Genomic DNA, 26,223 nt, shown 5'->3' with positions numbered 1-26,223 from the left:
CCGATTTGGTTGTCCCCGAACCAGCTTTGTTTAACTATGGTTTATTGAATAAATCACGAGGTTTGAACCCACACAATACGCTGAATCGTGAGGCGGTTATCGGATTTTGGTTTTGCCTGCCTTGTGATGCCAGATTCTGCCGAAGTGTGCGGGGATTTGCTCGAAATTGCCCTTTATCCCTATCCCAACGCAGGCGCGATTGATTCCCCGGGGCCCCTTCAACGAAAACAAGTTACAATAAGTGAATCGCAGCCCGCCAACCCGATCTTATGCCCTATTTCTGATCGAGCGCTGCAGCGCTGTCCTAACCCTAACTCCCCAGGAAAAAGAAGTCCCATTAAACGCTGTGGAAGCCCTTTTCTAGAAAACATATTTGGCCTTCGATCCTATTTTTGCTGCTATGAGATGACCCGATCCAGTTCTACCAGGGATGACATCGGGTCCAGTGGGATTTACCAATGAGGAAGATCCCTATGGATCGTATTATATAACTCTTTCATGGGACACCCTTCTATAGAACAAAGAGACCCTGATTGTTTCATTCGGTGTAATTAGCATCAAGAATAATAAACGTGGAAACAAGATGAACTATTCCCCCCCTCCCAAAAAAAGAAAGATTTTTGCGTTTCTTTTAACGGAAAGACGCTTGGATTTTCTAACTTGCCCCAACATCTCCAACCAGAAGGAAAATGCAACCAAGTGAACCCTACAGTATAATTAGATTTACCCCTAAGATTACAATCCTAAACACAATTGTTAGGAAAAAAATTCTCATGGTAATCAATGGATTTATTTTCTGGAGTGGAGACTTATAGGATTGATTGCACTGTGCTTTTTAAAAATGCGTGAGGAATCTCTGAACCCTGCTGTAAAATAGCATAGATTATTTCTATCACTAAAAAACAGCAACCAAAGAGATGGGGGGGGAGCCATCTTTTGAAAATGAGCAATATAAGATATGTGAGGATGAAGGACCGACTTCACTGTTTCTGTTTGACAGAGTTGGTGGCCCTTTAACGTATGCAGAAAGTAATACGTAAGTAATATGTGAGAACTTAAGCACACAGAAAGCAGGGATCCCAAGAAGATAAAAGGGGAAAAATAAATATGGAAAGGTAGAATGGCACTACTGATTTAATAGGATCGGGAACAGAAGTTGTGCGAAACCGTCAATTAAAATTTTACTCTTTCTCATTTTTTTTCATTCAATAGATTGCAAAGTGTCTTAATTCATAACTTGGCACTTATTGAAAACTGTGACGTCGACAATGAACAAATAAAAGCGAAGCAAACCTGAGTGGAACAAACTCTCGTGCCGACAACACGGAAATGAAATAACAGCGTTTCTTTCTTCTTGGCTACTTTTTTCTTTTCCCCTTCTCAATAACTTAAAATACACTAGAAAAAATACGGTCAATATAAATAATTTGTTTTGCTTTGTTTTCATGGAGAACAAATAATTACAACGCTCTGTTCCTAGCAGAGTTCGACTGGCAAAGAGATTTCTCTTCCCTCCCGGTTTCATTTTCTTGGCAAAAGAGAGCGCGCAGCTCTGGCTTTGAACGGACGGACGGACCGGCTACTTGGCGGTCCCTCAGATTACCGCTATATATCTATATATATATGTATGTCTTCTTTCAGAAAAGAAAAAAAAACATATAGATTCTGTAACATCACAAGGTTACGGGAAAGGATGCACCTTTATGGAGTCAGATTGAGAGGTTTGACGGAACACAACTCACCAGTTATTAACTATCGCCGAAATAAATGCTTTTGTGCACCAATATCTTTCTTTTAAAAAATATACTTCATACCCCTGCCATTATTAGAAGCGGCCTTATGGATGGCCGTTGGATGCCTTCCGTCTGTACTGTGGGGGAGGGGGGAAGACACCCAAGGTTACTAGAAATCCGACAGCTGAACAAGCTTCACTCGGGAAACAAATCATAAAAATCCCATTGAAATCAATGGGATGAGAGCTGTTGGCCACGGATCCTGCTGATCTAAATGAGAGGCTGTGAAAATGTAGACAGCTGTGGCGTGGGAATTCGAAATATGGAGCACAATCACGGAGTAGAACTTCCGTTTTCCCGAACTCCTAAAGGAAGCTGAAAGTTTGAGCCGAAAAGAGGAGGGCCCGGCCAAGGAGAATCCAAGGAGCCACGGATCCTTGCCATGCGTTTTGGAAGATAAATTATTAATATGATAAATAACTTATCTCAGGGATGTCTGCAGGATATAGTCAAAAAAGTCAAGACGGCGACCTACATAGCAAGCAGGCGGGGCTTCGATCAGACTGTCGCGGCCGCCATCTTGACTTTCTTGACCACACTCCGCGGACATCCCTGATTTATCCCCAAGTAAAAGACCAGAGGAATGGAGTCTTAAGCGACCACGGCTGAAATACCAATCGAGGATTTCTAACACATGGGCCCATTGATTTCGATGGGGACGGGCGCGAAAACCGAGCACCCCCTTCCCTGCATTGCATTGCATTGCAAGGCCTCCCTGTCGACCTCTGTTAACCCTTAGGTCGGCGCGGTGAGCTTGTTTCACTGACGGACTTCGTTCTCCTCCAGGATTTAAGGTGTGATGCAAATGATTCGAAGGGATGCCAAGAAGTAAAAATAACCGAACCCCATGCAGACCCGGAACAGTCCTAGCAAAATATTCCGGCCAGTTTTGCGTTGGAAACGGGAAGAGAAAGAATTGCGTGTGTCTTTCTCCCCTTTATTATCCTCCCCTCCTCCCCCTCCCGCATTTTTAAATTCTTCTTTCCTTTTCATCTCCACTTCTAGTCTGTAGCTGTTCAAGCTGAAGTACCAGATGCAACGTGAAAGGAGGCCCGCCTCTCTTATCAACTTTCTCGCATTAAAGTGAACTTCGCAGGAAAAGGGTCAGTTTCAAAACCTGTGAACTTCCCAGCTGCGTGTCTAGTTCTTCTAACTCTTTAAATAAGGATCGCTCTTCCCTCCAGTTCAGGAGTGGGTTGTCTCTCGTCGTCTTCTCGTCTATTAGCAGGAGCAGAAGGGCTTGCCCCAACTCCCTCTGTCAAAGAAGCAGGCGGCTGCGGCGGAGGGCTCTCCCCGCCCCACCGCTGGGTCGGGCCGGCGGCCCCCGGACGGGGCTGGGCGGGCGGAGGCTGCCCTCGCGGGGTCCTTCGCCTTGGAAGGAGCGCAGGCGCCCGCGGCTCGGCCCTCCCCAAGGCCTCGCTCCGGCGGCGCCAAGGTCGGTCTCTGCTGAAGGCGGAGTGCGGGGGGGTGGCGGGGGCCTCTCTCCGGGGAGCCTCCCGCGGGGCCCCGCGCTGCCTGCGGTGGGGTCGCCACGCGCCCGTCGGGGCCGAAGAGTCACAGGCCCAGCGCAGCCGCGTGCTTTTTGGCTTTGAGCCTGAGGTCCGCGATGCTGGAGTTCTTGCTGGTGGTCTTGGCCGCCGCGGCCGCGGCCACCACCGAAGCGGCCGAGGCCGACTCCGCCGCCAGGGTGGCCAAGGGCAGGCCGAAGGGCGGGGCCGGGAACATCATGTAGGGCGCGTGCGCGGCCAGGTGCGGGTGGAGGTGGTGGTGCGCGTGCGCCACGGCGCTGTCCAGCTGCAGCTGCGCCTGCACCTGAAAGGACAAGGGCGTCACGTTGCAATGACTATCCTAAAAGGTGTAACGAGAATGGAGAGAGACAAGAGTATTAACGGACCGCCCAGCCATCTCCCCCTCCCCCGCCCTCCAGCGCGCGCGCCCGCCCGCTCCTCTGGGGGCCCGTGGGAGGAGGGGGAAGTTCGCTGACTTCGTGCCGCTCGCTCCTGGGTAAACAGTGACCCTCAGCCCCGTCAAAAGAACTAGCTTATGGGTTAGCGTGGGTGAACCCAGCCAAGTGTGTGTTGGTTTATTGAACCGTGGGTCAGCGTGATGTACAAACCAGGCTGCCGCCTCATTAAGCACTGTTTACAAATTATAGTGCCAAGGTTCACACAGCCTGGAAAGCCAAGGCCAAACAGATGACATTATGGCACTATGCAACCTGTGCTTCATATTACAGAAAGGCAGATAGTGTTCCTCTCCATCACCACCCGGTTTTGGCAAGAGTAAGGGTACAGGAGGAAAGGGTCTGGTTAAAATGAGGAAAAGCGATGCCTTTCCTAAATTCCACCTTTTCTTCTATAACTGAAGCACTGGACAAGTTTTGCAGAGTGCTGCATTTAGCACTTGCTGGCAATGGGTTAATTCCTGAAAGTTGTGTGTGGTGGGGGTTGAAGTTCAGTTCACAAGCTTGCCTGGGATTAGCTATCAGGAGGCAACCCCATGTTCATTTCATTGGAGTAAGCTCCATTGAATACAAGCCCTACTTCTGAATAATGCATGCATAAAATTCATAGGTTGCATGGGTACAGCCTCAGATTAAAGCTGGAAGTGTATTAGAGGCAGCATTTAATGGGGCTTGCTCCTAAGCAGATGCTTTTAACACTGCAGCTTTACATTTACACTCTGAGCTTGGCTATAGGTAGTAAAACAAATGTTTTAGCAAACTGTTCAAGCTACTCACAACATGAAACCTCCAAGTCATCACATTCATAAAAGTGCAATAAGAGCACCTGAAGTATATGGCAAGGTTGCAGAAGTGCTCTCACAGTACTTGGCTGAGCCTCAGAACGGGTACCTAACGTCCGTTTGCAGGCCAAGGCTGCTCTGAGCTTGTGCAGAATGCCTTTGCTTGGGCCCTAAGTACTCAGAGTCAGGCCCCAAGGAAACAGCTTTCTTTCTAGCTAGAGTAAATAACATGAACAGCTAGTACAGTCTTTAGACAAACGATCAACCAAACTACTACCATCTAGTCAAGGATAAGCCAGGAAGAGAGGAAAAATGCTCAGCTTTCAGAATCAAAAGGGCTGGGGGGTTAAAAGAGACCTACTGGCAGAAAAAGGCTACTTTATTTATTTCTCCTTTTCTAGGATCACATATCATACTAAACCTAAACTCTCATTAACAAAACACAATTACTGGCCCATGAAACCCCTAATCAAATGAATCTTGTGGCAGCCTTATATGACGGTCTGGTTAGTGCAACACGCTGCAACAGCGATAACCCCAAATTTCATTTTTTTCTAGTATGTATGAACCAGGTCTTTTGTTACAAGGCTGAGCAGTCCAGAAATATGCCTGAGCCTTGCTTCATACTAACGATGGCATTTTTGGGGTGGCTGGGGGGAGATTAAGAAAAGCTTTAAACGTTTTCAGAGGATCCTCCTTCCTTATTATCCAAGATACAGAATGGACAGGAATACTGACTGGTTGGACTCAGAAGTGCATTGCTTCATTGATTGGTTTCTTCTGCTGATGGGTTTGCTGCATCTTGCATTGATTGACTGGCCTGTCTGCTTATATATGTTCATTGCGCATAGTAGTCACAAAAACGTTGCTTTAGTGCTGCTGGTGGGTTACTGTTTTATTCCTGTGGCTGCTGTCAGATGGTATGTGCACTAGTTAGCTAACCATAAGGGGTATGTATGTGTATACACATACACACAAGGGGTGTGTGTGTATACATGCACACATACATACCTGTTCTGCTAATTTCTACTCATACATACCATGGCAAAATTTAGACTGCCTAAATGTTGTTGAGTTAAGTACAACAACCATGAAGAGCATCAAGCATGTGGGAACAAGACCCAACACTATACTTTTCTCTTGCCTTTTCTCCCAGTTCTCTAAAGGCTGTAGATCATCATTTGCCTGAATTTTGTAGTAGTATCACACAGAGACTCTAACTATGACTATTCAGAGCTTTAAGGAGGTTTGCTGTGTTGTTATGGGTGTCATGGATACTAGCCACCTTCTTTAGGCTAAGGTTTTCTTTTTGTCACATCTAAGAACATTTTATCCTATACAAAAGGCCTGCGAGGCAAAATCTATGTATATTCAATAAAAAATTTAAAATGCATTAAATTTCATGTATATGACATAAGGCTGTCTTTCCTAACTTTGTGCTGACAGGTCTGTTCGATCTACATCTTGCAGAATCCCCACCAGGATTGCACTGCCTGTGCTGATTAGGAATTTTGGGAAATGTAGTCCGATCACATTTGGAGGGTACCAGATTAGGGATGGCTGAACTAAGGTTTGAAAAGAGTGATTTATCCACAACTACTTAATGGGTGTGTACCACCTACAGTACTTTTTCAGTACCATTAGTAGCAGCAAACCTGAGGAACACAACTTTCTCTTGGACTGAGCACAATTAAGTCATTAAAAATGTGGCCAACTCCCCACCCCCTTCCTGGGTTTATGGCTCCAACATACTACTTCCAATATATTCATTAGAAGTCCCCTTGAAATCAACTGAAGTTACTTCCAAGTAATGGCCATAATTCAGAGACTGAAGTGCCTGAAATCAATGTCTCAAGAGGATCAACTGGGCTGGGCAACAGCCAAACATGTTTAGAAACAGGGTTGTGATGCTTGCCTTCATTCACCACAACATGGGTTGCTTAGAAGGAAATCTCCAAGAAAAAGATTATATGGGCTTCTAAAAAGCACACTATATACTATTTTCAGTAGACAGCAAGAATATAAATTCAACTATTTAAAACAGAATTCTATTTGTAAAGCTATGTCAATTGTGATTTTTTATTTAACCTGATAGAGGTCATTCTATCAAAATTAAGATATGTGCACACAGCCTCAATGCCTATCTTTGCATCCGGTGGTAAACAGCTATCATCCATAGCGAAACTCAATTCTTTGGAGTGGGCAGTCCATGGCTGCATCAAGTGCCTTCCTAAATGCCCTTACTAGAGCTTCATTGCGTTAAATACATGGGACATATATCTGATTAAACATGCCTGGATCACACAGAGATGGTTCCTTTCAGTAGTTATCTGCAAATAAAACCTCACCAAGCACATAATGCAGTCTTCTCCAGGTAGTATGAATAAAAATGGCCTTGGATCTCAGGTTTATATCCTGAATGAACTTGCCAAACTTTGGCTTCACAACTTTGGCATCCTCCTAGACCCTGATTGCTCTATTCCAATCCTGCCCCCTGGTTCCTTAAGATTATAGCCATGAGATCTGGATCCTAGCAAAATCAAAGCAGGGGTAAAAGCTCTCATTTTCTCCATCTGAAGAGCTTTCAGCAGCAACCCTGAGTACACTGGCAGGGCAATTAAATGGTGCATGTTTTCAATACAGTCTTGCAGTGGGTTGGGATGATCTGCAGGTCTGCCACAGATGCAAGGAAGACTCATTCTCACCCTCTATACATCTCCCTTCCCCCTGCAGGAGATTGCTGGCATTTGTTTTCAGCAAAACAGTGTCCAGGGCTTCAGTCTCCAAGGAAGAAGATGGGGAGAACTACCCAACGGTCAAGCAGGAAAGGATGAGAGCTACAGGTGGCCCCTTGGTCTCAAAGGATGCCCATGGCTGGCCCTTCTACTTGCCTGCTGGAAAGGCATCCGCAAAGCACCAACATTCACATAGGGAGCTACTCGGCATGCTTCAAACTGGCTTGCTGCTCCAATGAGGACCCCTGAAACAAACAAGGATTGAATCAGTTAATCATCTGAAATGAAGAAAATCCCACTTTTATCCCCAGAGGCTCCTAGCCATAAGAGGGAGGAAGAGACAGAACTTGAAGATGTTAAATTAAAAAGAGCTAGTGCCTGCATTTGGGCCATTTAACTCCAGGACAAAAAGGACCTTTTTTGATTGCCCCATTCTCACAATCCTGGGCAAAATGAAGCTGGGAATTGCTTCCCCACTCGTCTCAATGCTGTCCCAAATGGCACCATCCTATGTGCTTTTGTACTGAAGGAAATCCCATTGTATCCCATGAACCCAGGCTGGTGAATGCGCACAAAACTGAAATGTTAGGAAAGCTCATCAGAAATTATAGCACCCAGACCGGGCAAGAAGAAGCTCAAGAGCACAGAAATTAACAGCAGAAACCCCTTTGGCTCCATTTCACATATGTACCTTTATGTAGCTGGTTTTCTTGCTTTCTGCATTTAGCTCTTCTGTTCTGAAACCAGACCTGGGCAGACAGACAGGGAAAAGCAAACAAGTCAATATAAAGCCACAACTATATATATTAAGTGATCTCTCTGTTGCCATGTTTATTACAGGAAAGCTGCATTTTGCAAGCAGAGATTCTTCTTCCCTTCCTTTTTGCTACTCCCAGCCCCTTTCCATCTAAACCTAGTCTCTGAGAACTTCCGGACCTTTCCCACAGGTGCACGTTGCAATTATTTGTCCAACTTTGGACTCTCCTGAGGCTGCCCTGATCCAACAGAAAATCCCATGAAACATAGCTGTATTTCTTTTTGAATAAGCATGGATATGATTGCACCACAAGGGTCATCAGTCAGCTGTAACATCTCACCTTACAAGTGTTGAAAGTCCAGTAAATATTTCTGATCCTCCCTCCCTCCCTCCCTCCAGCTATCTCCAAGTTTCTTGGGAGGAATGGGGACTGTCCTCTTCAGGATTAACTAGATTCTGTCTATGTGTCAAAGGTCAGTTGTTGTTATTGTCCTAGCAGTACCTTCACAGTTGGAAAGGCACAATTCTCACTCCTACTTGTCCTAGGAAGAAAAGTCTTTAGTTTGGGATGTTTCTGTTCTAGATTTAAACACTCTAGCCGATCTAGAGTAGAAAAGCCATTAAGATGTGCATTTTTGAGAAGGCTATCCCATTTTCAGACATTGCCAGTTATCAGATATTTGCATCAGATATTTGTATCATGCATGTCACACATTTTAGGACTTTTAGTAACTTATTTAAGAAATAGTACAATAAAAGATTTCTGTCGTACACATGCTCATACATGCTTAACATTGCAAAATGTATCGTAAATTGGTTTGTAATCACACACAATGTTTATATGACTCTCTTTCTTGACAAATCACAATCTAAAGCCAATTGAAATGAAAACTAGTTTTAACCCTCTTTTCATATTGCAACTGAATTTAGGCTTGAATCTTAAGCATAGATGGTGGCAGAAAATATTTCCAATGATTTGGAAGCAAGCCTTGTTCTTCAACAGAAATTTATCTCAAGTAAACGCTGATAGATTGAAATTTTCCTCTGTAAAATCAATGGGTCTTACTTCCCTTCTGAGTTAAATGTGATTCAGCTCAGGCCTGTTAAGTACTTCAATGCTGTAACCCAATATAGATTCACTGGGGATTGATCCTATTGTGCTCAGTAAGACCTGTCTCTGAGTAGATGTGCCTAGATGTCTGCTGTAAGTCCCATGATTTTCAGCTGGGAGAGACTCAGGTTAATTTCCTGTACTCAGTTTTCTGGAAGCCCCGCTGTAGTCCACTGGACTTATTTCTGAGTAAATATGGTTAGTGATTCTATTAAGCAAGTACTTTACACAAAATGTGGATGTAAGAGGAAATAAAATGGGTGAATGAAGAGAAATATAAGCTGGGTGACACCAGATTATATTTCTGTAAAAGGAGTATTCCAGAGGAGCCCACTTGGATGAAAGAAGGGAATTTTCTTTGGATTCTAAAACCAGGGAGGACAGAAAAGAAATAGGAATGCATGGGCTGCTCCCCAAGAGGATGAGTTGGAAAGAGTTTAACAAAAGCAACAGAGTCCTGTGATGCTTTCAGGGCTAACAACTTTATTATGACATAAGCTTTCAGGGAACACAAACTACTTTGTCAGACTGTTTGTGCCACAATAAATGTGTTATAAGAATTTCAGATGCCATAACACTGTTAAGGTCTGCAGTAGATAAATGCACTGACCTTCAGGGAATAGCTGAACAATAGAAGCCACGACATGTTTGTTTTTCCCCATCAAATTTAGTGGTGGTAAGGAAAAGAGTTTGGGATTAAAACAGGAAAAAAGGGACTTGAGCTGATGGGTTTATCCTAGAGAAAACAAATTCCTAGGCTATGGAAATATGGAAATTGAAATATCTTGGAAGAAGAGAGACATTGGATAGCCATGTGCATGATTTCAGTTGTGATGCAGACAATGTTTGGAATAAATATTTTGTCATTGGATTCAAGAAATATAGAAGTAGATATATGTAATTGACAGCAATATGTTACCAGATACATGTCCAGCTGATCAGACCCAGAAGATGAGACCTTATGTGCCCATTGTTTATTACTATTTGAAGGGGAGACCATTGAGAGATCACAGGGATGACATCTAAACTGGGAAATTAAAAAAAAAATCCTGGAAAAAAGCACTGGCAAACCAGTTCTGTACTGTTCCAAAAAAAACGAAGATGGGCATGTCAGTGACTACCACATTTGTAGTGGGGCTTGATTGGCAGGTCTTTGAGTTATCAAAATCCAACAAGCCTGAATCTGTGTCTCCCTGCTCCTTCCCATCCCACAGCTTAGCAAAGGAGAAATACCACCTCTCCTGATTCTCCTGCCATAGACACTGTTTCATCTTTGCAACTTCTCTATTTGACCTAACTCTGAAAGTCTGAAATTGGATCAAGCTGTTTGGATATTTGCACAAAACATAAAAATGTCTATTTAAAAACTCACAAAGGAATGAACTCATTAAAAGCTAGTAGTATTGATTAGCTTTCTCTGCAAGAAAAACGAAACACCAAAGCATTTAATTACAAACTTTGAGGTGGGGGCGTCATAAAAGTGTAATAATAAAGAAGCTGAGAAATGCTCTCTTTCTCTGGGTACTATAGTACAGTACAGAAGTGGAATAATGATGTCATTATTATGATAATCTCATTTGTTCTCATATTAGGGGGAAAAAATAGAAAATGGGGAAAAGGGCTCCACACCAGGCAATATGACATTTTTGGTTATATTAAAGTGAGAAAAAGTTTTAAAAGTGAAGAAGGAGAAAAAAGTTGGTACCTTAGTGCATAACAAATTTGGTCTGCCTGATCATATATTTAGTCCCCCACTGCCACCTCCACATATACTCCAGTGAGTTCCAAGGAAGTTACTATTAAGACCTATTGAATTCAGAAGGACTAGCATTTGACGAAAGGCGCAAAAAGTCAGACAGGGTGAGTTGCCTCATTTCTTTAGTGGTTTCTACTTTAAACTGGCTGGATTCCACATATAGACTTTATGGTATAAAGGGAGAGTGTAAGAATGTGTGAGCGACCACGGAAATCTGCTGTCCTTCAAAGGGGAAAGGAATCTTGCTGGAGATTTTCTTTGAAAGGGGAAGGAGTGAGTTTGAAAAAAAGTGAGCTAATGTCTGCAAACCTAGAACCCACCATACAACACAGTGAGATAAACCAAATGCTCTCGGCCTAACCTTAGTCCAAGGTACTGCCTGTTAGCTTCAAAGAAACGGGCATGTAGGCCAACCCTAGGACTTGGGGCTCACTAAGGCTGTGAATTACATTACTGTGTTTTCAGGGCAAGCTGGAAGCAAGAGATCCTGCCAAGGGTTCCAGCTAAAGATTCCATCCCCGCGGTCACTGAGCAAAATAAGCAAAGGAGCCCAGCCTGCCCACGTTCTGGATACAGGTCCCATCCGACTTTATGGGACTAAAGTCGGATGGGACTTGCTTCCAGAGAAATCTGTGTAGCGGCTGCAGCCAGCAGCCTGAACCTGTGCAACTATATGAAGCAGCAAAGTGGCAAGAAAGGGAACCCCTCAATATCTTTATTCAGCAAAAAGCCACAGCAGCATCAAAGGTCATTGCTTCTGAGTGAACTTGACCTGGGAGGGGTCCGGAGGTTGGGATTTTGACTTCTAGTTTTCCCCCACTGGCTTGCAAGCTCTTCTTCCTGCCATCTGCCAAGGAGAACCAGGCAGGAAAGGACGTTTAAAGCCAACTCACAGACATTTTCTGGGGCCATTTGAAAGGATCCAGACTCTAATCAATGCAAATCTCTGGAAGTTCTTCTCTATGGATTATTACTGAGCACCAGTTATTCTTTTGTTGAGGCAACCAAACCTCCCTACTCTGGAATCAAGCAGCCTTTAATGCCCTCCACTTTTTCTTTTCTTTTTTTCATTTTTTTCTTTTCAGAGATACCAGTCAAAATACAGGCATCCACATTTGGGAGTGTGTGCATTTTAAGTGGGCAACCTAAAAAAAAAAAAGCAGACACAAATGGAAAACCCAAAAGGAGTAACAAGGGAGGAGAGGGGTTTTTTTTCCTTTCAACTTTCTGTAGGTTATAGCTTAAAGAAAAAACAAAACGCTATGTCTCTGCCCCTCTCTTGTTTGATTTTCTTCCGCCCTTGCTGCAACACAACTGTTCAGATTCTGCCTTGATCCGATTACAGAATGCAGAGAAAGCTTTTCAAAATTGGAGCCCGGTTTGGTGCAGATGGCAGCCCACACCGCCAAGATGGAGAGGGAAGGATCAGTTACTCTGCGAGCAGCTGCAGATGTTCAAGGCCTAAAACAGCTTCTTGGGTTCACACAAAGAAGGGTCCGTTTTCCTGGGGAATCACAGCAGAAAGAGATCTACTGTGTTCGCTTAGTCCTGGACAAATGAGTCTGGCCTTTAGCATCTCGGGAGGGAAGGAGCAAGCTACCACCTCTACAAAACTTTGGCCCAAGGGACCTCTGGGGGATATTTGGAAGGAAAAGAAAAACAAAATATCCCTGCACCCTCTAAACCAAACAGCATGTATCTCTTCCCTTCGGCTCACCTTTCTTGGGGCGGTGTGAAATTGCTTGGAAGGAAGGAAGGAGTAAATACATAATTTTAGCGACACCCAATTTCCTGTTTTAGACCTTCTTATTAAGTATACATCCCTTCGGTTTTTCTTTTTTCTTTTCAACCGAGATAGTCAGTACTCAAAGGAAGGGTCTATGTGTGTGTGTTAAAATAGCCTACACTATCTAGTCTAGTATACATTTTTGTATGACTGAATACATTTTTCCAGATGGAAAGATTAGATTGATATAATTTCAAACCCGAAATGATGGAACTGAAGCCATGGGAAAGATCTTATTTGAGCCCCACTCACTGTGGCTGTCTTTGCAAGAGCTAAACTGTAGTTTACTTAACCATCATTCACTGATTTAACCCAGTTGCCTCAGGTCACACAACAAACTAACTCTACTCAATGGCTGGTCCTTTTCACACACTGAGTCACAATGCAGCTAGCGCAATTTTAGCCTAGCCCGCAGTTGGGAGCTCAGTCCAACATGAAACCTGGCTTGCTTCCCCATCTGGCTCCATCTTCAACTCTCCTCAGACAATCTGGGGGCTGCATTTGCACCCGTGGCTTGCCCTCAATCGTTTGTTTTTCTTTGGCTCAGAAGCTTGTGCAATTCCAGCCAATTGTGGCTTATTCCATAAGCCCAGACAAAGCAACCCAGCCTTGGTAACAATAACAATAAAGATCAGAAAGTGGAGAAGGTGGCTTGTCAGTAGGACAATAGAAGGGAGATTTCCAAAACCATTTAAAAAGGTCTTCCACCGGTAGCCGGGGAGCAACCTGAATCCATCCCACGCCAGGTAAAGCCTGATTTGAATGTCTCCTCCCACGCTCTATCAAGCCTGGCAGGCAGATTACATGAACTCAGCATCAAGCCCTCCCCACTCCCGATTTAAAGAAGAGGTGGGAGCTCTGGAAGGCGCCCGGTGTGCGCGACAGAGAGCTGCTTAGGTTGCCGAATGAAGCTGAGTGGTGTGAAGGGGAGCGGGTTGATTTGACTCATGGTCAGTGCGGCTACCTTCGCTTCCTTTGGAAACCAAAAAGATCGTGCCCCGTCAGACCTGCTGGGTCCGCTAAGCGGACGAGCCATCCCGGCAACAGATCTCCCTCCCAGCTGAAGTGTCTTTCGAGCTGGCTGAAAGGGCGCAGACACGAGTTCAGCCCCAGGAACCCTTCCATCTGGAATGACCAGGGCTTCTTCCGTGGGGAATCCACAACCACTTGCGGGTGGCTGCTGCTTCCTGGCGGAAGGGATCCCCGCGCCGGGCCAAGCAAAGGCTCGCCGGAGAAGGGCGGCCTCTCCTTTCACTGCACAAATCAACCAGCCGGGATCCGAAAGGAACGTCCGCCGGCCACGGTACTCTCTCTCCCGGATGTCACCCCCACCGGGTCTGCGGCTCCGGGCTGCTTCAGAGGAAAATCACCGCCAGCCCCGCGTCCAGAAGCGGCTGGTCGGAGGCAAGCGTCGCTCTTGGACCCCCTTCCCCTTCCCAGCCCCGGCAAGCGGTGGGCCTCACCTGTACCCGGGCTTCCGACAGCCCCAGCCGTTGGCTGAGCTCCTCTCTCATGAAGGCGTCCGGATAGTGGGTCTCGTCAAAAAGCCGCTCCAGCTCGTTCAGCTGCTCCAAGGTGAAATTGGTGCGACTCCGCCGTTGCTTGATTTTCGTCTGCCCTTCGTCTTCCATCGCTTTGGCATCCTCCTTGCGCTCTTTCAGCTCCGGCGAGACTGGGGACGAGGCGAAAAGGCGATCAGAGCTGCGTGCTGGACCTTCTCCCCGGAGCACTAGGCCTGCTCTGATCGCCGGGTCTCCCCCACGTGTCTTTTTGCCTTAAGCCGAGGGGGAGGGGAGAGAGGGGGAGGATCAGGGATCAATGAACGCGGAAAGGTCACCTCTCTTAACGGTTTCGCGGCTGGAGGATTTCACTGGCGAAGGCGCCCGGTGGGCGAAGCAGAAGCGCTTGCCTCGCTCTGGACTGGCGTCCTGATCGGGCTGGGCTTTCCTTCCGAGCTCCCCCCCAAGCCTTAAGTAAGTCCCATGGATTTCAGCGGGCAACCTAACACTTTTCTTGGGGAGAAAACTGAACTCAATAGGACTTGTTTCCGAACAGGATTTCTCCTTTGCAGCGCAGTCCAATCCCAGCCTGTTTGGAGGTGTTAGAGGCAAGTCTCTGGTGCTTTAGAAGTTTAAGAGAATTGCACCCGAGGGTCTCAGTCGAATTACACACAAGTAAGATTCATACACACACACACATAACGGACTTTCCTTCCCTCTAAGACTCTTTCTTAGGAATATTTAGGAAAACACGAGTTCCGGAGGAAGCCACCTCGTTGTCGGTCTAGAGCCGCCTTCGGAAAAGTTGCATCCGAAGAAGGTCCTCTTTTGGCTTCCGTCAACAACCGCCCCAACCCTCCGCAGAGCAGAGGCCAAAGGAGTTGAAAAACTGAATTTAGAAAGACTTTAAGGGACTAGAGCTACTTTTCTTTTAGATGCATGAAGGCAAGATCTTTGGATTTGGGAAGAGAAGAGGATCCAAGGAATGATTCGGAAGGGGAAAAGATTTACCCTGAAAAAATTCGGGCCATCGCCGAAGTTGTGGTGGTGGGGGTGAGAGTCATTCGGGTTCCAGACAGACCTGATAGTTCTTTTTCCTCACTCCCCCTCCCCAGTAACAATCCAAGCTCAGTACCGGGGCCCTTCTGAGATGGGATGGCCCTTTGAAAGTGGGTGGAAAAGGGGACTCAATTGCGACGCCGTTGGAAGCTACTCAGCCAGCCTGGCCTTTCAAGGCTGGCGGAGATTTTCGAAAAAGCCTTGCGGCAGGTGCAGGACGGAGGCGGCATCCACCACAGAGACCCTTCCTCGGATCCGGCTTTTTTACCTCCCTATAATCTACTTGGGGAAGTTGAAAGCATCCTTGGCTTCCTTTGCGAAGAGGCACAGACAAATACCCGTTCAAAGACGAGATTATCGGAATAACCACTCGGTCCAATTTTGATGTTTAAAATGTTTCCCACCCTCCTCTTCGTCCTGTTATCCCCCCATTCCGGATCAAAATGAAAACTGATCCATGCAGGGAATTTGGAAAGGTATACATTCCTGCAACAAAGGCCTGCTGCCGTTAATTACAACGAGAGAGTCGGTCTTCATCTTTCCCTCTTATTTACCATTTTCCGCGCCTACAGCCCACCGCGCACAGACACAAACGCTTCATTTCGGATACCAGGCCCGGCTTTTCTCACTCGCCGTGTCCTTGGCCGAGCTACGGTATCTAGCCCCACTGCGGGGCTTTCCTAATCCAAACACTGGTTTCTCCCTCTTCCCTCGGATAGTTTGCCCACCGCCCCGCCGAAGTTTGTTTATTGCAGTTGCGCTTCCCTCTCTAATCATATTCGGAATTTGTTTAGCAAATCATTTCCGGCTCAGGCTTTCAATCCAGTTCTGATCTGGAAGGAGCGACTCTCTTAAACAAAAGGGCTGAAATAACGCCTCTTCTCCCCCCCCCCCCCCGTGAATATGGCACCCCCTGACTCAAACCACACACAGTTATTCAAATATCCTTGAAAGCCACAGAGTTTTTTTAGATAAGCAGGGAAGGGAAGGTATATGGCCAAGCATTAGATTCATTCATTTCTCTTCCGATCTGTTTTCTTCTTTTCAGCAGAAATGCAGACTGATCCTTAAGGGTTCCAGAAAATAAAGCCATAAGAAAGCTCCTCTCTTCGGATTTCAATGCTGCTTATTATTAAAGGTTTCTTTTGTAATCTGCTGCTTCAGAAAGTAGAATCGGAACTATTATAAATCATGTCTTTCGAAATAACACTTTTAAAAGTGCAATTTGTGAAAGATAAAATGTAATTTTCCTACTTTTATGGTGGACACTACTTGATATTTCCATTCTCACGTTAATAACGGCTATACTTAAAGCTTTCTGAGCACCTTTTAAATATGTCAATTGATCTGATGCCGTCTTTGTTTACACTGCAAATATAGAAGGATCGCTTAGTGGAAACGAATTAATTTTCCCCTGTACATATTTTAATAGCTAAAGATAGATCTCAGTGACATACTCTATCGTTAGGTTTATTTCACTGGGAGTTAAACGCTTTGAAAAAAGTAATGTGAGGCGTAATCGGACCTCCCACATTGGCGGTAAAGACTTTGGAGCATTATGCGTGCCAATCTCCCCCATACAAAAACCTCTCACTGCAGAACAATCTAAACAAACCCTTAAAGTCAATCAGGTAGTCACCGTGTACCGGAGGGAAACCTCAGTTAGCCAACCTAACCGCCACCTGTAATTTCGCCTCTGTCGAAAAGGGACCCACAGCCGATCCCCACAAAAATCTACGGGTAGAATCCCCCCCCCCTCCCCCGAATCCGGCCGTCTGGAACCATACCTGCCTGGGAGATAACCAGCCTGGATTTCTTTTTTCATTGGGTTTAGTTTTCAGTGTTTTCAGCGCTTTGCAATGCTAGTTGGAGGAGTGTAATGGAGGGCACCGAAGATCGGCCGCCCGACTCCATCCTTTCTCTCGCCAAGTTTCCCCGCCGCTGCTGCAGGTCCGGACGCAACGCGCATCTTCGGCGGGGCTTTCCGAGCGAACCCGCGAGCGTACAAACGCAAGCACCGAACGCGCGCGCGCGCCAACTAGACGCGCCCTTTCCTTTCCTTTCCCCTGCCACACCGTCCCACATCCCCGACAGCCACCCTCTGATTTTCCCGCGTGGTCCCCAGCCTAGCCTGTTGCCCCCAACCCCCGCCCCGCACCAGCCGGCAGCGAAAGAAGGGGTTCTTACCTTCGCTGAGTTTAGGGGTGCCCGCGTCCCTGTTCCTGTCGACGGCGCCCATGTCCAGCTCTCGCACCGGCGATCGCCCTCCCGCGCCGCCGCTTCCTCCAGCTCCCCGGGCCGCCGGGCTGCTGCTCTCCTCTCTGCTGGGCTCGCTGGAGCCTCCGGACTCCTTAGCTCCCCTGACGGGTCCGCTTTCCAGCACCTCCCTGTACGTGATCAGCTCCTTCTTCTCTTTTACTTTCTGATCAAACGACTTGGAAACAAAAGCGGTAAGTTCTTCCATCGCCGGCGCTTCTTTGGGCTCTTTTTTTCTCCCCCTCGTTTGCCTCCTCTGGCTGCTCCAAGCCCCCCAATAAACACATCAAGGGGGTCGGGAGGAGGAGGAGGGGGAGTGGGAGGAGAAGAAAAGGGGGAGGGTGGGTGGGGAAGGGAGAGAAAAGCCGCAGAGGGGCTGGAGCGTTAAATGAGAGCGGAGGTTTCCCAAACCGAGCGAAGCTTGTAAAAACCGGTCTTTGACAATTCTCCCCGCAAGAGTTCCGATCTATCTGGGCTTCCGCGATTGAAGTCCCCACTATTTATACTTTGCAGAGCCTGCCCCTTGTTTGGAGCAAATAACCTCCCCTTTGGTACTGGGAATGAACCCCCTTCTCCTGGAGCAGCCCAGGCGCACCGCCGAAAGAGAGAAAGAGCCAGGCGGGGAAGAGGTGGGGGGAGAGCGAGGGAGAGAGGGAGAGAGGGAGAAGTTCTCCGTCCCCCCTTCCCCGCCCCTCGCCCCTTTTCCAGATCTGGCAGCCGGGCTTTCTCGCGCGCGCTCTCTCTCGGCCATTAATCCAGGATTGACAAGAAGCCCTAATTAATTTAATTAGGCATGGATCCTGCTCTAGTGTCCCGAGTTAGTTAAACACCGGGGGAAAGGGGGCTGGATCTGCAGGGGAGGGGCTGAAATGAGGACTGCCCGGGCGGGTGACTGAGAGAAGGGAGGGAAGAGCGCTTTCGCCAAATATCTCCTGTAAGCTCTCGGGGAGGGCAGGCCAGCCAGGGCGCGGTGGGCAACCGCCTGCCGGAGGAAGAACTCACCAACCCGGAGACGGGAGCTCCCCGCCCCCCGCCCCCCCCCCCCAGCGGCCGGATCCACGGCCCTTGACCTCGGGAAGAGGCAGAAGAGCAGCGCTCGCTTGGCGAGCCGTCTGTAGCGCAAGCCCAAAGGCAGCGGCTCCCTTGAGGACAGTGCCCCGCGGCTTCCAAACAGCGCGCTTAAGACGACCGCAACAGTTGTGACCTGACAGGCCCTTGGAAGGTCGGGGGGTGGGGGGAGAAGCAAACAAAAGAGGCGCATTTTCTGGCAGACTTACCCATCCGGGCCCCCCAACGTTGCCCAGCCCACTCGTTGATACTCTACCTGCCATGATTACAGCCGGACTCATTCCCGAGTAAGTTCACTGTCTTCGGATTTGCCACAGACGTTGACACCCGACTGAGCAACCCTGGTCTCCCTCCCCTTCAAAACCTCTCCAGATTGCCCCTGCGGTAGTTTTGCTGGAAAAGAAGTCCACAGCTTGTCTATTTACCTGCCCTCTTTTTGGTAGGCAAAGTGTCATCCAAGTCAGACATGACTCTTGGTGAGGTCCATACAGTTTTCTTGGCAACAGAAGGCAAACATTTTACCACTGCTTTCTTCACAGCGTCCCCCCCCCCCCCCCCGCTTCCCTTTTAGCTTACTGCCTCCGGATTCTTTGGTGGTCTTCCATCCAAATACTAACCAGGTCCCACCCTGCTTAGCGTTGAGCCCAGATATGGTGCTACTTGACAAGGCCTTCTTTTTGCTACACAATACAGTACCAAATAGTCCCCGGATTGAAAATACAAGTGGAGACTAGCATCTCATTTTTGCGATGCATTTTAACTGGGAGATGTGCTAAGTTATCAGGTTTCTGAGGGGAAAACGGTCATATTTTTGACTTGTCAGTGATGGTAAATGCTAAAAGGAAAAAAAAAAGTATGGTCTCTGAACTTTGTGTAATTGCCAGATGAGTTGAAGGGATCCATTTGAGAGAATCTGGATTTACAGTCTGTGGATTGGGAAAGAGGGTGAATCATTAGACTGCAAGCCCATGTCCATTTGTTGGTAGGATTAAGTACCCCTAACACTTTCTTTGTAAGGAAATAGGGAACAGTATGATAACTACATTAAAAGACTTCCTAAGCTTAGGAACGCATTGATTACAATTCCAAACACTACCAATGGGGGAAGGAATGGGGAGAGGCGAAGGTCTCATGGGAGTAAATTGGAAGGTTCTGAGAATTATATTGCCCATAAAGAAAAGGATTTTTTTTTTTTTGCATCCTCCGGCAACCCTAGGTGCTATCTAAAAGTCAAGTTGAAATGCTCTTTGTTATTTTGCTCTTCCTTTCTTCTCCCTTGATTAATCTTAGTACATTTTGTCATTTAACACTCAGCATGCAAAGTTTCCCATTTGGAAAGAGTGATTCCAAATAGTTTCTACACTATTTTATGTTGAGATATATATTATTCCTTCTCTGAGAAGATTTTATATTAAGCACCATACTTATTAAACGGAATCAGTGTATCCAAATTTGTGTTTTAAACCCAGGAAGTAAAAGTTAAGCTTTTAAATACTTTGTAAGAAAATTGTCAGAATATTTTAATCTCTCATTATGGCTTTCAGTTAAGTCTGTTCATATTCATTTGAAAGTGGTGATACAGGAAAGTATTAGACTGCTGGAAAACCACAGAATTATGAGTAACTTGTTTAATAGATTGGACAGAAACTGCTTCTCACTATACAAGTAAAAACAACAATATGAATATGATTCTAATTAGAAAATAGAAATATTAACTCTGGAATCTTAAAGGCATCTCTTGAAAATAAGCATCTATTGAAGTTCAAAGAAATCTTGAGAAATGAATGTGGGCTCTGAACATCAATTCTTATAAAAGTTTCCTATAGTCAATTTTCTTTAAACTAATCTTGGTGTTTCCCTCTTTTTTAGTGACAATAACAGGATTTAAATTCTTACATTTCCATATAAGCTCTAGTCTACATTCCTTCAGTGCATTAAATAAAAGCAATATATAGAGACAACTTTCCAGTAAAGTGAATCTGTGTGATTTAATTATTGAATGAAAATAAACTGGCTTCCTGTTGTAAAAATAATGTTAATAAGTTATACTTTACTTATTTACACTTTTTCCATCACCATTTTTAAACAAACAAACAAACAAACAAACAAAAGAAATAGTGTAATTCTAAGCATTTGTACTTGGAAATAAATCCCACTGTATCCAATGAATTGAGTAGTCTGCACAAAAATTGCAGATGTCACATTGGTGAGAGCTAGAAATTCCTATTTTAGTATAATTGCAAATTAATCTTTTCATTGAGGGTACACTATTGGGAATTAAACAGGAACTGCTTCCAATCTATCCTTTCAGCCTAATATATTTATGAGGTATAAAGACCTGGACATTAAGGTACCAACACAGGCATCCACTTTAATAATCAACTGTACTGTGTTCAGTCAGGCTTACTTCAGATAAGCATGTATACAGGTGCAGCATTACAGTGCAGTTTTGGCTATGTTGACTGAGTTGACATTTAGTTCCTGGGATTGAGTTACTCCCAGAGAAATGAATATAGGAATGCCACTTGAACCTGAAGCCCTATAGCATTTCCTTAGAGTATGTCCCATTGACTTAAATAACTTTTACTTCCGAGTATACCTATGCAGTGTAAATTAACTATTGTCAGAAACAGAAACAGTGAGTTTGCTGTTCTATAAATCCAAATCAGTTGAGCATGGAATGTATAAACATGGTTAGGATCACAACTGAAGTCTGAAAACGGACTTGTGGCTTTGAATAAATGTTTAAACCTGAAGGCTTGACATTTGAATATGTATGGGGGTCTGTGTTTAATGTGGATAGTTTCTTTCCAAGATCATGGTCTGATGTCTCTTTAGGGGTGGAGGGAGGTAGTGGTGGACCCAAGAACAGCAAAGCAAGATCTTCATTGCCCTCTTGAATGGCATTTCAGCTCCCTATGAATGAACAGCTCTATCCCACATACCGGCCTGAAGACCCAATCCTATTCTTTGTGACCCCCCACCCGGAAGCCATCCAAAGCAGAGTAAATAGCAATTACTTTACTCAGTGAAACAAAAGTATCCCATTTTTATGGCAAAGAAATTCCTTTTTTTGAAGAAGAAGAAATGTTTTGCGTGTGTGTGAGAGAAAATAGTGAGCTGCCTTAATTGCTCTTGGTTTAAATGAAAAACGATAAATTTCATTCTTACCTTCTTCAACTGAGCTTTTAACTTCTCCTCCTTTAGCAACAATCTCAATCAACCTTAAAATAGTCTCAACTGGGAAACTAATCTGCACCTAAGCTCAGAAAGCCCATCATTTCCAGGGAAGGAAAACTGCAGCGTCTTAAAAGCAGTTTGCAGATAAATCATTGCAATTTTAATCACAGCGCAGTTTATACAGACAGAACTCTGTGATTTATTCGGGATTTTTTTTCCCTTAGATGTGACGTATGTGTACGAGAGCATAAAGAAAGATCATACAAGAAACCATCAACCTGAGTATAAAACATAAAAACCAGAAACCCTATAATGGCACTAATTAAAATTTAAAGTGTGTAATTTTAATGCAGTTATTTGGGAAAAAAAAGAAAAAGAAAAGCAACGCCGCAACGCAAGAAGCCACGCCACCAGCGCCGGCCTATCAATCGATAACCTCTACGCTCCTTGCCTGGGTGCGCGGATGGATGAGCGTTGTGATGGTTTAGTAAGGTCTGGCTGGCGCTCTGGAGGAGGAAGGCGCTGAGCTCAAACTACGGAAGCTCGGCAGCGCAGCGGCCTTCAGGGCGCCTGAGGTAAATGGGCTCGCGCGGGTGGCTCGGGTTGTGCGAGTACCGCTGCCGTAGGGCTCCGGGAGGACGCGGAGGGAGGATTAGGGGCGCTTTCAGGAAGCCGGTAGCGCCTCATTTTCTGCTTTTCGGGAGCAGGAGGCAGAATCTGTTCTGGTACCCCGGGAAGCCCTACAGGGAGTGCCCAGAGCCTGGCCGGCTTGGGCCGCTCCTTCGCCTTGAGTGAGGAAATTTGGTGCCCTCGCCCCGGTGTTTCCTGCGGCTCCCCGTCTTTCCCCCGTCAGCTAAGGCGGCGGAGCGAGTTGCACGTTGCTGCTGGGCAGGGAGGATGCTGTGGTCGCCTCTCTCCCAGCTGCAGTGAAAAGGAAGAAGCTGTGGGAAAACTCCCCTTGGTAGGAATGGTGGCTCAAAGCCGCCTTCGCTTTAAAAGCAGCGAAGCGGTCTGAGGTTTTCAGCATGAATTGGACTGCACCCCCACCCCCCCCACCCCAGAGGCCAACCCAACCCGACTCAACTCAACTCACTTGGGGTCTAGTTTGGGGAAAGGGAGGATCGGTTTGCTTAAGGCCTCTAAAGCAGGAGTAACCATCCTCGTGCCATTTAAACCTTTGGAACAACTACCATCCCTGTCTTTTTTCCGTGCTAGCTTGGCCTGATGGGACTCCCAACTATCTGCAGAGAGCTGTCTTTCTCGGCTCTAAAGGCAAAAGGGGGGCTTGCCTATGGCAGCTCCCCTCTCCTCTAAATGAGTTTGTAGTCAAGCTAATATAAAGTAGGAAGAAGAAAAGAAAAAGAAAGAAATCACAGAGAAAGCTAAAAGTGCAAGAAAGGAAAAAAATAAAAGAAAAATAGAAAAGAAAGAAAAAAGATACAAAGAAGTGGCTTGCTGTCTTCTTTACAGTATTTATAAGTGCAATTATAAATTTACCTCTTTATGGTTACAACTTGACTCTCTTCTTTCTATAATCTATCCTATCTAATTATGAACCCATAAATCATAAATTCAGCTTTTTCTGTTTTACTCAAAAAGTCCATAAGGGGTTTCCAGTCAGCAATAAACATAGATACTGTCTTTTCTCTGATCAAAGAAGTAAATTTAGCCATCTCAGCCAGTTCCATCATCTTCACCAACCATTCCTCCATTGTGGGTAGTGCCGAATCTTTCCATCTTTGTGCATACAATATTCTTGCTGCAGCTGTCATATACAAAAACAAAGTTCCATGACTCTTTTCCCAGCTGTTTATCCATAAATCCCAAAAGAAAGATCTCTCACTGCAATTGTATATTAATCTTTAAAATCCTCTGAATCAGTCTATGTGTTTGAATAAAAAAATTTCTAGGATTTTTACATGTCCACCAGGCATGATAAAATGTCCCTTCTTGTTCACATTTCCAATATAAGTTTGAAGTGCCTTTATACATTGTAGACAATTTCTCTGGTGATGTATACCAACAATACATCATTCTATAAAAAATCTCTTTAAAATTATAACAATGTAAATTTCAATACTATTAATCACATATTTTCCCATTGTTCCATCTGTATATTATAACCAAAAATTTAGCCCACTTTATCATACGTTCTTTCACTTGTTCTTCTGTTTCAAATTTCAATAAAAGTTTATACATTTTAGCAATTACATGTTCATCATTTGTACACAATTCTATTTCAAATTCAGTCTTAAAATGTTCAGAACCATAAACTCTTGTCTGCTTTAAATCTTTCTAATAATTGTAGATAGGAAAACCATTGGCAACTGTATCCCTCTGCCACCAGTTGTTCTCTTGATTTTATTTTGTATTCCCCTTGACAAAATTCTAGTATCTCACAATAGGTTAACCATTTGTGTTTGCCTATTATTTTTTTGTCTATAAAATGCTTCTTGTGCTGAGAGCCACAGAGGTGTTTTCGGGCACAACCTGGGCTTGATCTATTCCATATTCTCAATATGGCACATCTAACATAATGATTTTTAGAATACACATTAACCTTGGCTTGGTCATACCACAAATATCCATGCCACCCAAATCTCAGGTCATGTCCTTTTAACTCCAAGAGCCTTCTATTTCTCAGCAGCCCACTCTTTTATCCAAGCTAAACAGCAAGCTGCAAAATACAGTTTCAAATCAGGTAGATCCAATCCTCTTCTTTCCTTTGCATCTTGTTACACCTTATATTTAACCCGTGGTTTTTTTCCCCTGCCACACAAATTTAGATATATCCTTCTTCCCCTGTTTAAATGGTGTATCAGTTGTCAAAAAGTATTGTCTGAAACAAAAACATCGTTCTAGGCAAGACATTCATTTTTATCACAGAAATTCTCCCCAGCAATTGTAGTTTCTTAACATGTCTTTTTAAACTTCATTCTATGTCTTAACATAGTTATTGTGAAATAACCTAAGTTCGTATTTGTCATAGTGATACCCAGATATTTTACCTTCTTCTAAATCTTAAAACCTGTTTTATTCATCAATTCTGTTTGATCTTCTGTTTTCGTATTTTTTATTAACATCTTTTCTTAACATCTTCTGTTTCTTAATCTTGAAATCTGCTAGTGCACCAAATTCTTTTAATTTACCCATTAATGTTTCAATTCCCTTTAAGGATCTTCTAAAACCAACACCAAGGCATTTGCAAAAGCCCTTAACTTATATGTTTCTGTTTTTTAATCTTTACTCCCACAATCCTCTCATCTTGTCTTAGATCTCTATTCAGTATTTCAAGAACAAAAATAAACAAGAGAGGAGACAGTGGGCATCCCTGTCTTCTTCCTTTTTATATCTCACAAGGTTTTGTTAGATCTCCATTAACAATGATTTGTGCTTTCGGTGAACTATAAATCGATCTTACCCATTTTACAAAGTTTTGTTGAACTTAATAGGATTTAAAAGATGTGCAAGCTTATATTCTAAGATTACTTAACAGTTTAGCTTATTTCTTCTTCTTTTTTAAAAAAAGTTATGTAGAGCATTGTATTTTCTCCAAAAGTGGAAAAGTTTTCATGGTTATATTTTCAAGAATAGTGTTACCTATGTAGTGACAGAAGTTAATAGATAAAATTTTGGTTTAAATTTAAGACCAGTGAATGGAAATTTGGTAATGATACAATTTTCTATTAATAATCTAAGACTTTTTTGATTTTCACAATTTTCTAATTTTTGTAAAAACTAGCTTGTTAAAATGGGTCGCCATTCATCAGACACTGAAGAAGAGAACAGAAGCAGAAGAAAAAAGAAACATCGTAGAAGGTCATCTTCAAGCAGTTCCTCAGACAGTAGAATTTACAGCCATAAAAAATCAGGAAGGAAATCAAGATCACCGTCTCGAGATCTCCAGTTTCGTTCACATTCATATGAAAAGAGGTAAATATGTTACTTCAGTTTTAAAATTGTTGGTAGATGAAACTTTCATTGGATATAGTTCAGTACTTAATCCTATGATCTGATCTGCTAAAAATGATACATAAATTGTAGCATTCTTTTAACTTATTTGTGTCAGTTTATATAGTTTGCCTAATTACATTGTTAACAAAAAATGGCATCATTTTAGAGAAAGAATTGATGAGAACTTATTTATTTGTTGATTATTGGGCATGGTAATAGTATTGAAGTAAGCATAGTTTTCACTGTATTAGCTACAGTACCGTTCTTTTATGTTAGGGGAAGCAAACTTTTTCTGGTGGTAGCCAAATTCTTCTCAGATAATGTTACAAGCCATCATCCTCATCACCTCTTCAGACTCTGGCTGGCTTCTAACTTTAAGTTAATGTGATTTTTATCAGCAAAACGCCCCACTAACAAGTCATAGTTTCTTTAATAGGTTTTCCAACCTATCATTTTGGATCGATTTTTAAAAGATTGTTACTCTGCAGATGCAATAAAGGCAGAAAATTCAGTGTGTTTTGCTG

General features: G+C 44.4%; 2 protein-coding genes across 3 annotated transcripts in view; one reads left to right on the top strand and one right to left on the bottom strand.

Moving 5' to 3' along the window:
* Window positions 1-906: 906 nt before the first annotated feature.
* SHOX2 (SHOX homeobox 2) lies at window positions 907-17,981 on the bottom strand. Its single transcript, XM_007431113.3, has 5 exons — window positions 17,429-17,981; window positions 14,147-14,355; window positions 7,965-8,022; window positions 7,430-7,518; window positions 907-3,641 (listed from the first exon to the last, which is right to left on the bottom strand). Exons 1-5 carry the CDS (start codon window positions 17,703-17,705, stop codon window positions 3,348-3,350), a joined length of 927 nt encoding a protein of 308 aa, XP_007431175.1. The 5' UTR covers window positions 17,706-17,981; the 3' UTR covers window positions 907-3,347.
* Window positions 17,982-22,239: 4,258 nt separating this feature from the next.
* RSRC1 (arginine and serine rich coiled-coil 1) overlaps window positions 22,240-26,223 on the top strand; it is a 196,012-nt gene continuing 192,028 nt past the window's right edge. For both annotated transcript variants that reach the window (XM_088132040.1, XM_088132039.1), the window contains exons 1-2: window positions 22,240-22,320; window positions 25,488-25,678. In XM_088132040.1, the coding sequence (XP_087988166.1) occupies window positions 25,497-25,678 (182 nt within the window). In that variant the 5' untranslated portion in view covers window positions 22,240-22,320; window positions 25,488-25,496. The remainder of the gene's footprint in view (window positions 22,321-25,487; window positions 25,679-26,223) is intronic.

This window comes from Python bivittatus, unplaced genomic scaffold (assembly GCF_059951505.1).
Source record: "Python bivittatus isolate LINGU-HERP-01145 unplaced genomic scaffold, Pbiv_v1 ctg000980_np1212, whole genome shotgun sequence".
Taxonomy (NCBI): Eukaryota; Metazoa; Chordata; class Lepidosauria; order Squamata; family Pythonidae; genus Python; species Python bivittatus.
The sequence above is the reverse complement of the archived record's forward strand: the minus strand, read 5'-3'. Positions and strand labels throughout refer to the sequence as shown.

Bases quoted from the DNA above. Each gene is read 5' to 3' on its own strand.
- SHOX2 (XM_007431113.3), bottom strand. From the start codon at position 17,705: ATGGAAGAACTTACCGCTTTTGTTTCCAAGTCGTTTGATCAGAAAGTA. The intron at 8,023-14,146 runs GTGAGGCCCACC...CTGTCTGCCCAG, and splicing joins TGTCGGAAGCCCGGGTACAG to GTCTGGTTTCAGAACAGAAG. The intron at 7,519-7,964 runs GTACATATGTGA...TGTTTGTTTCAG, and splicing joins AGAAAACCAGCTACATAAAG to GGGTCCTCATTGGAGCAGCA.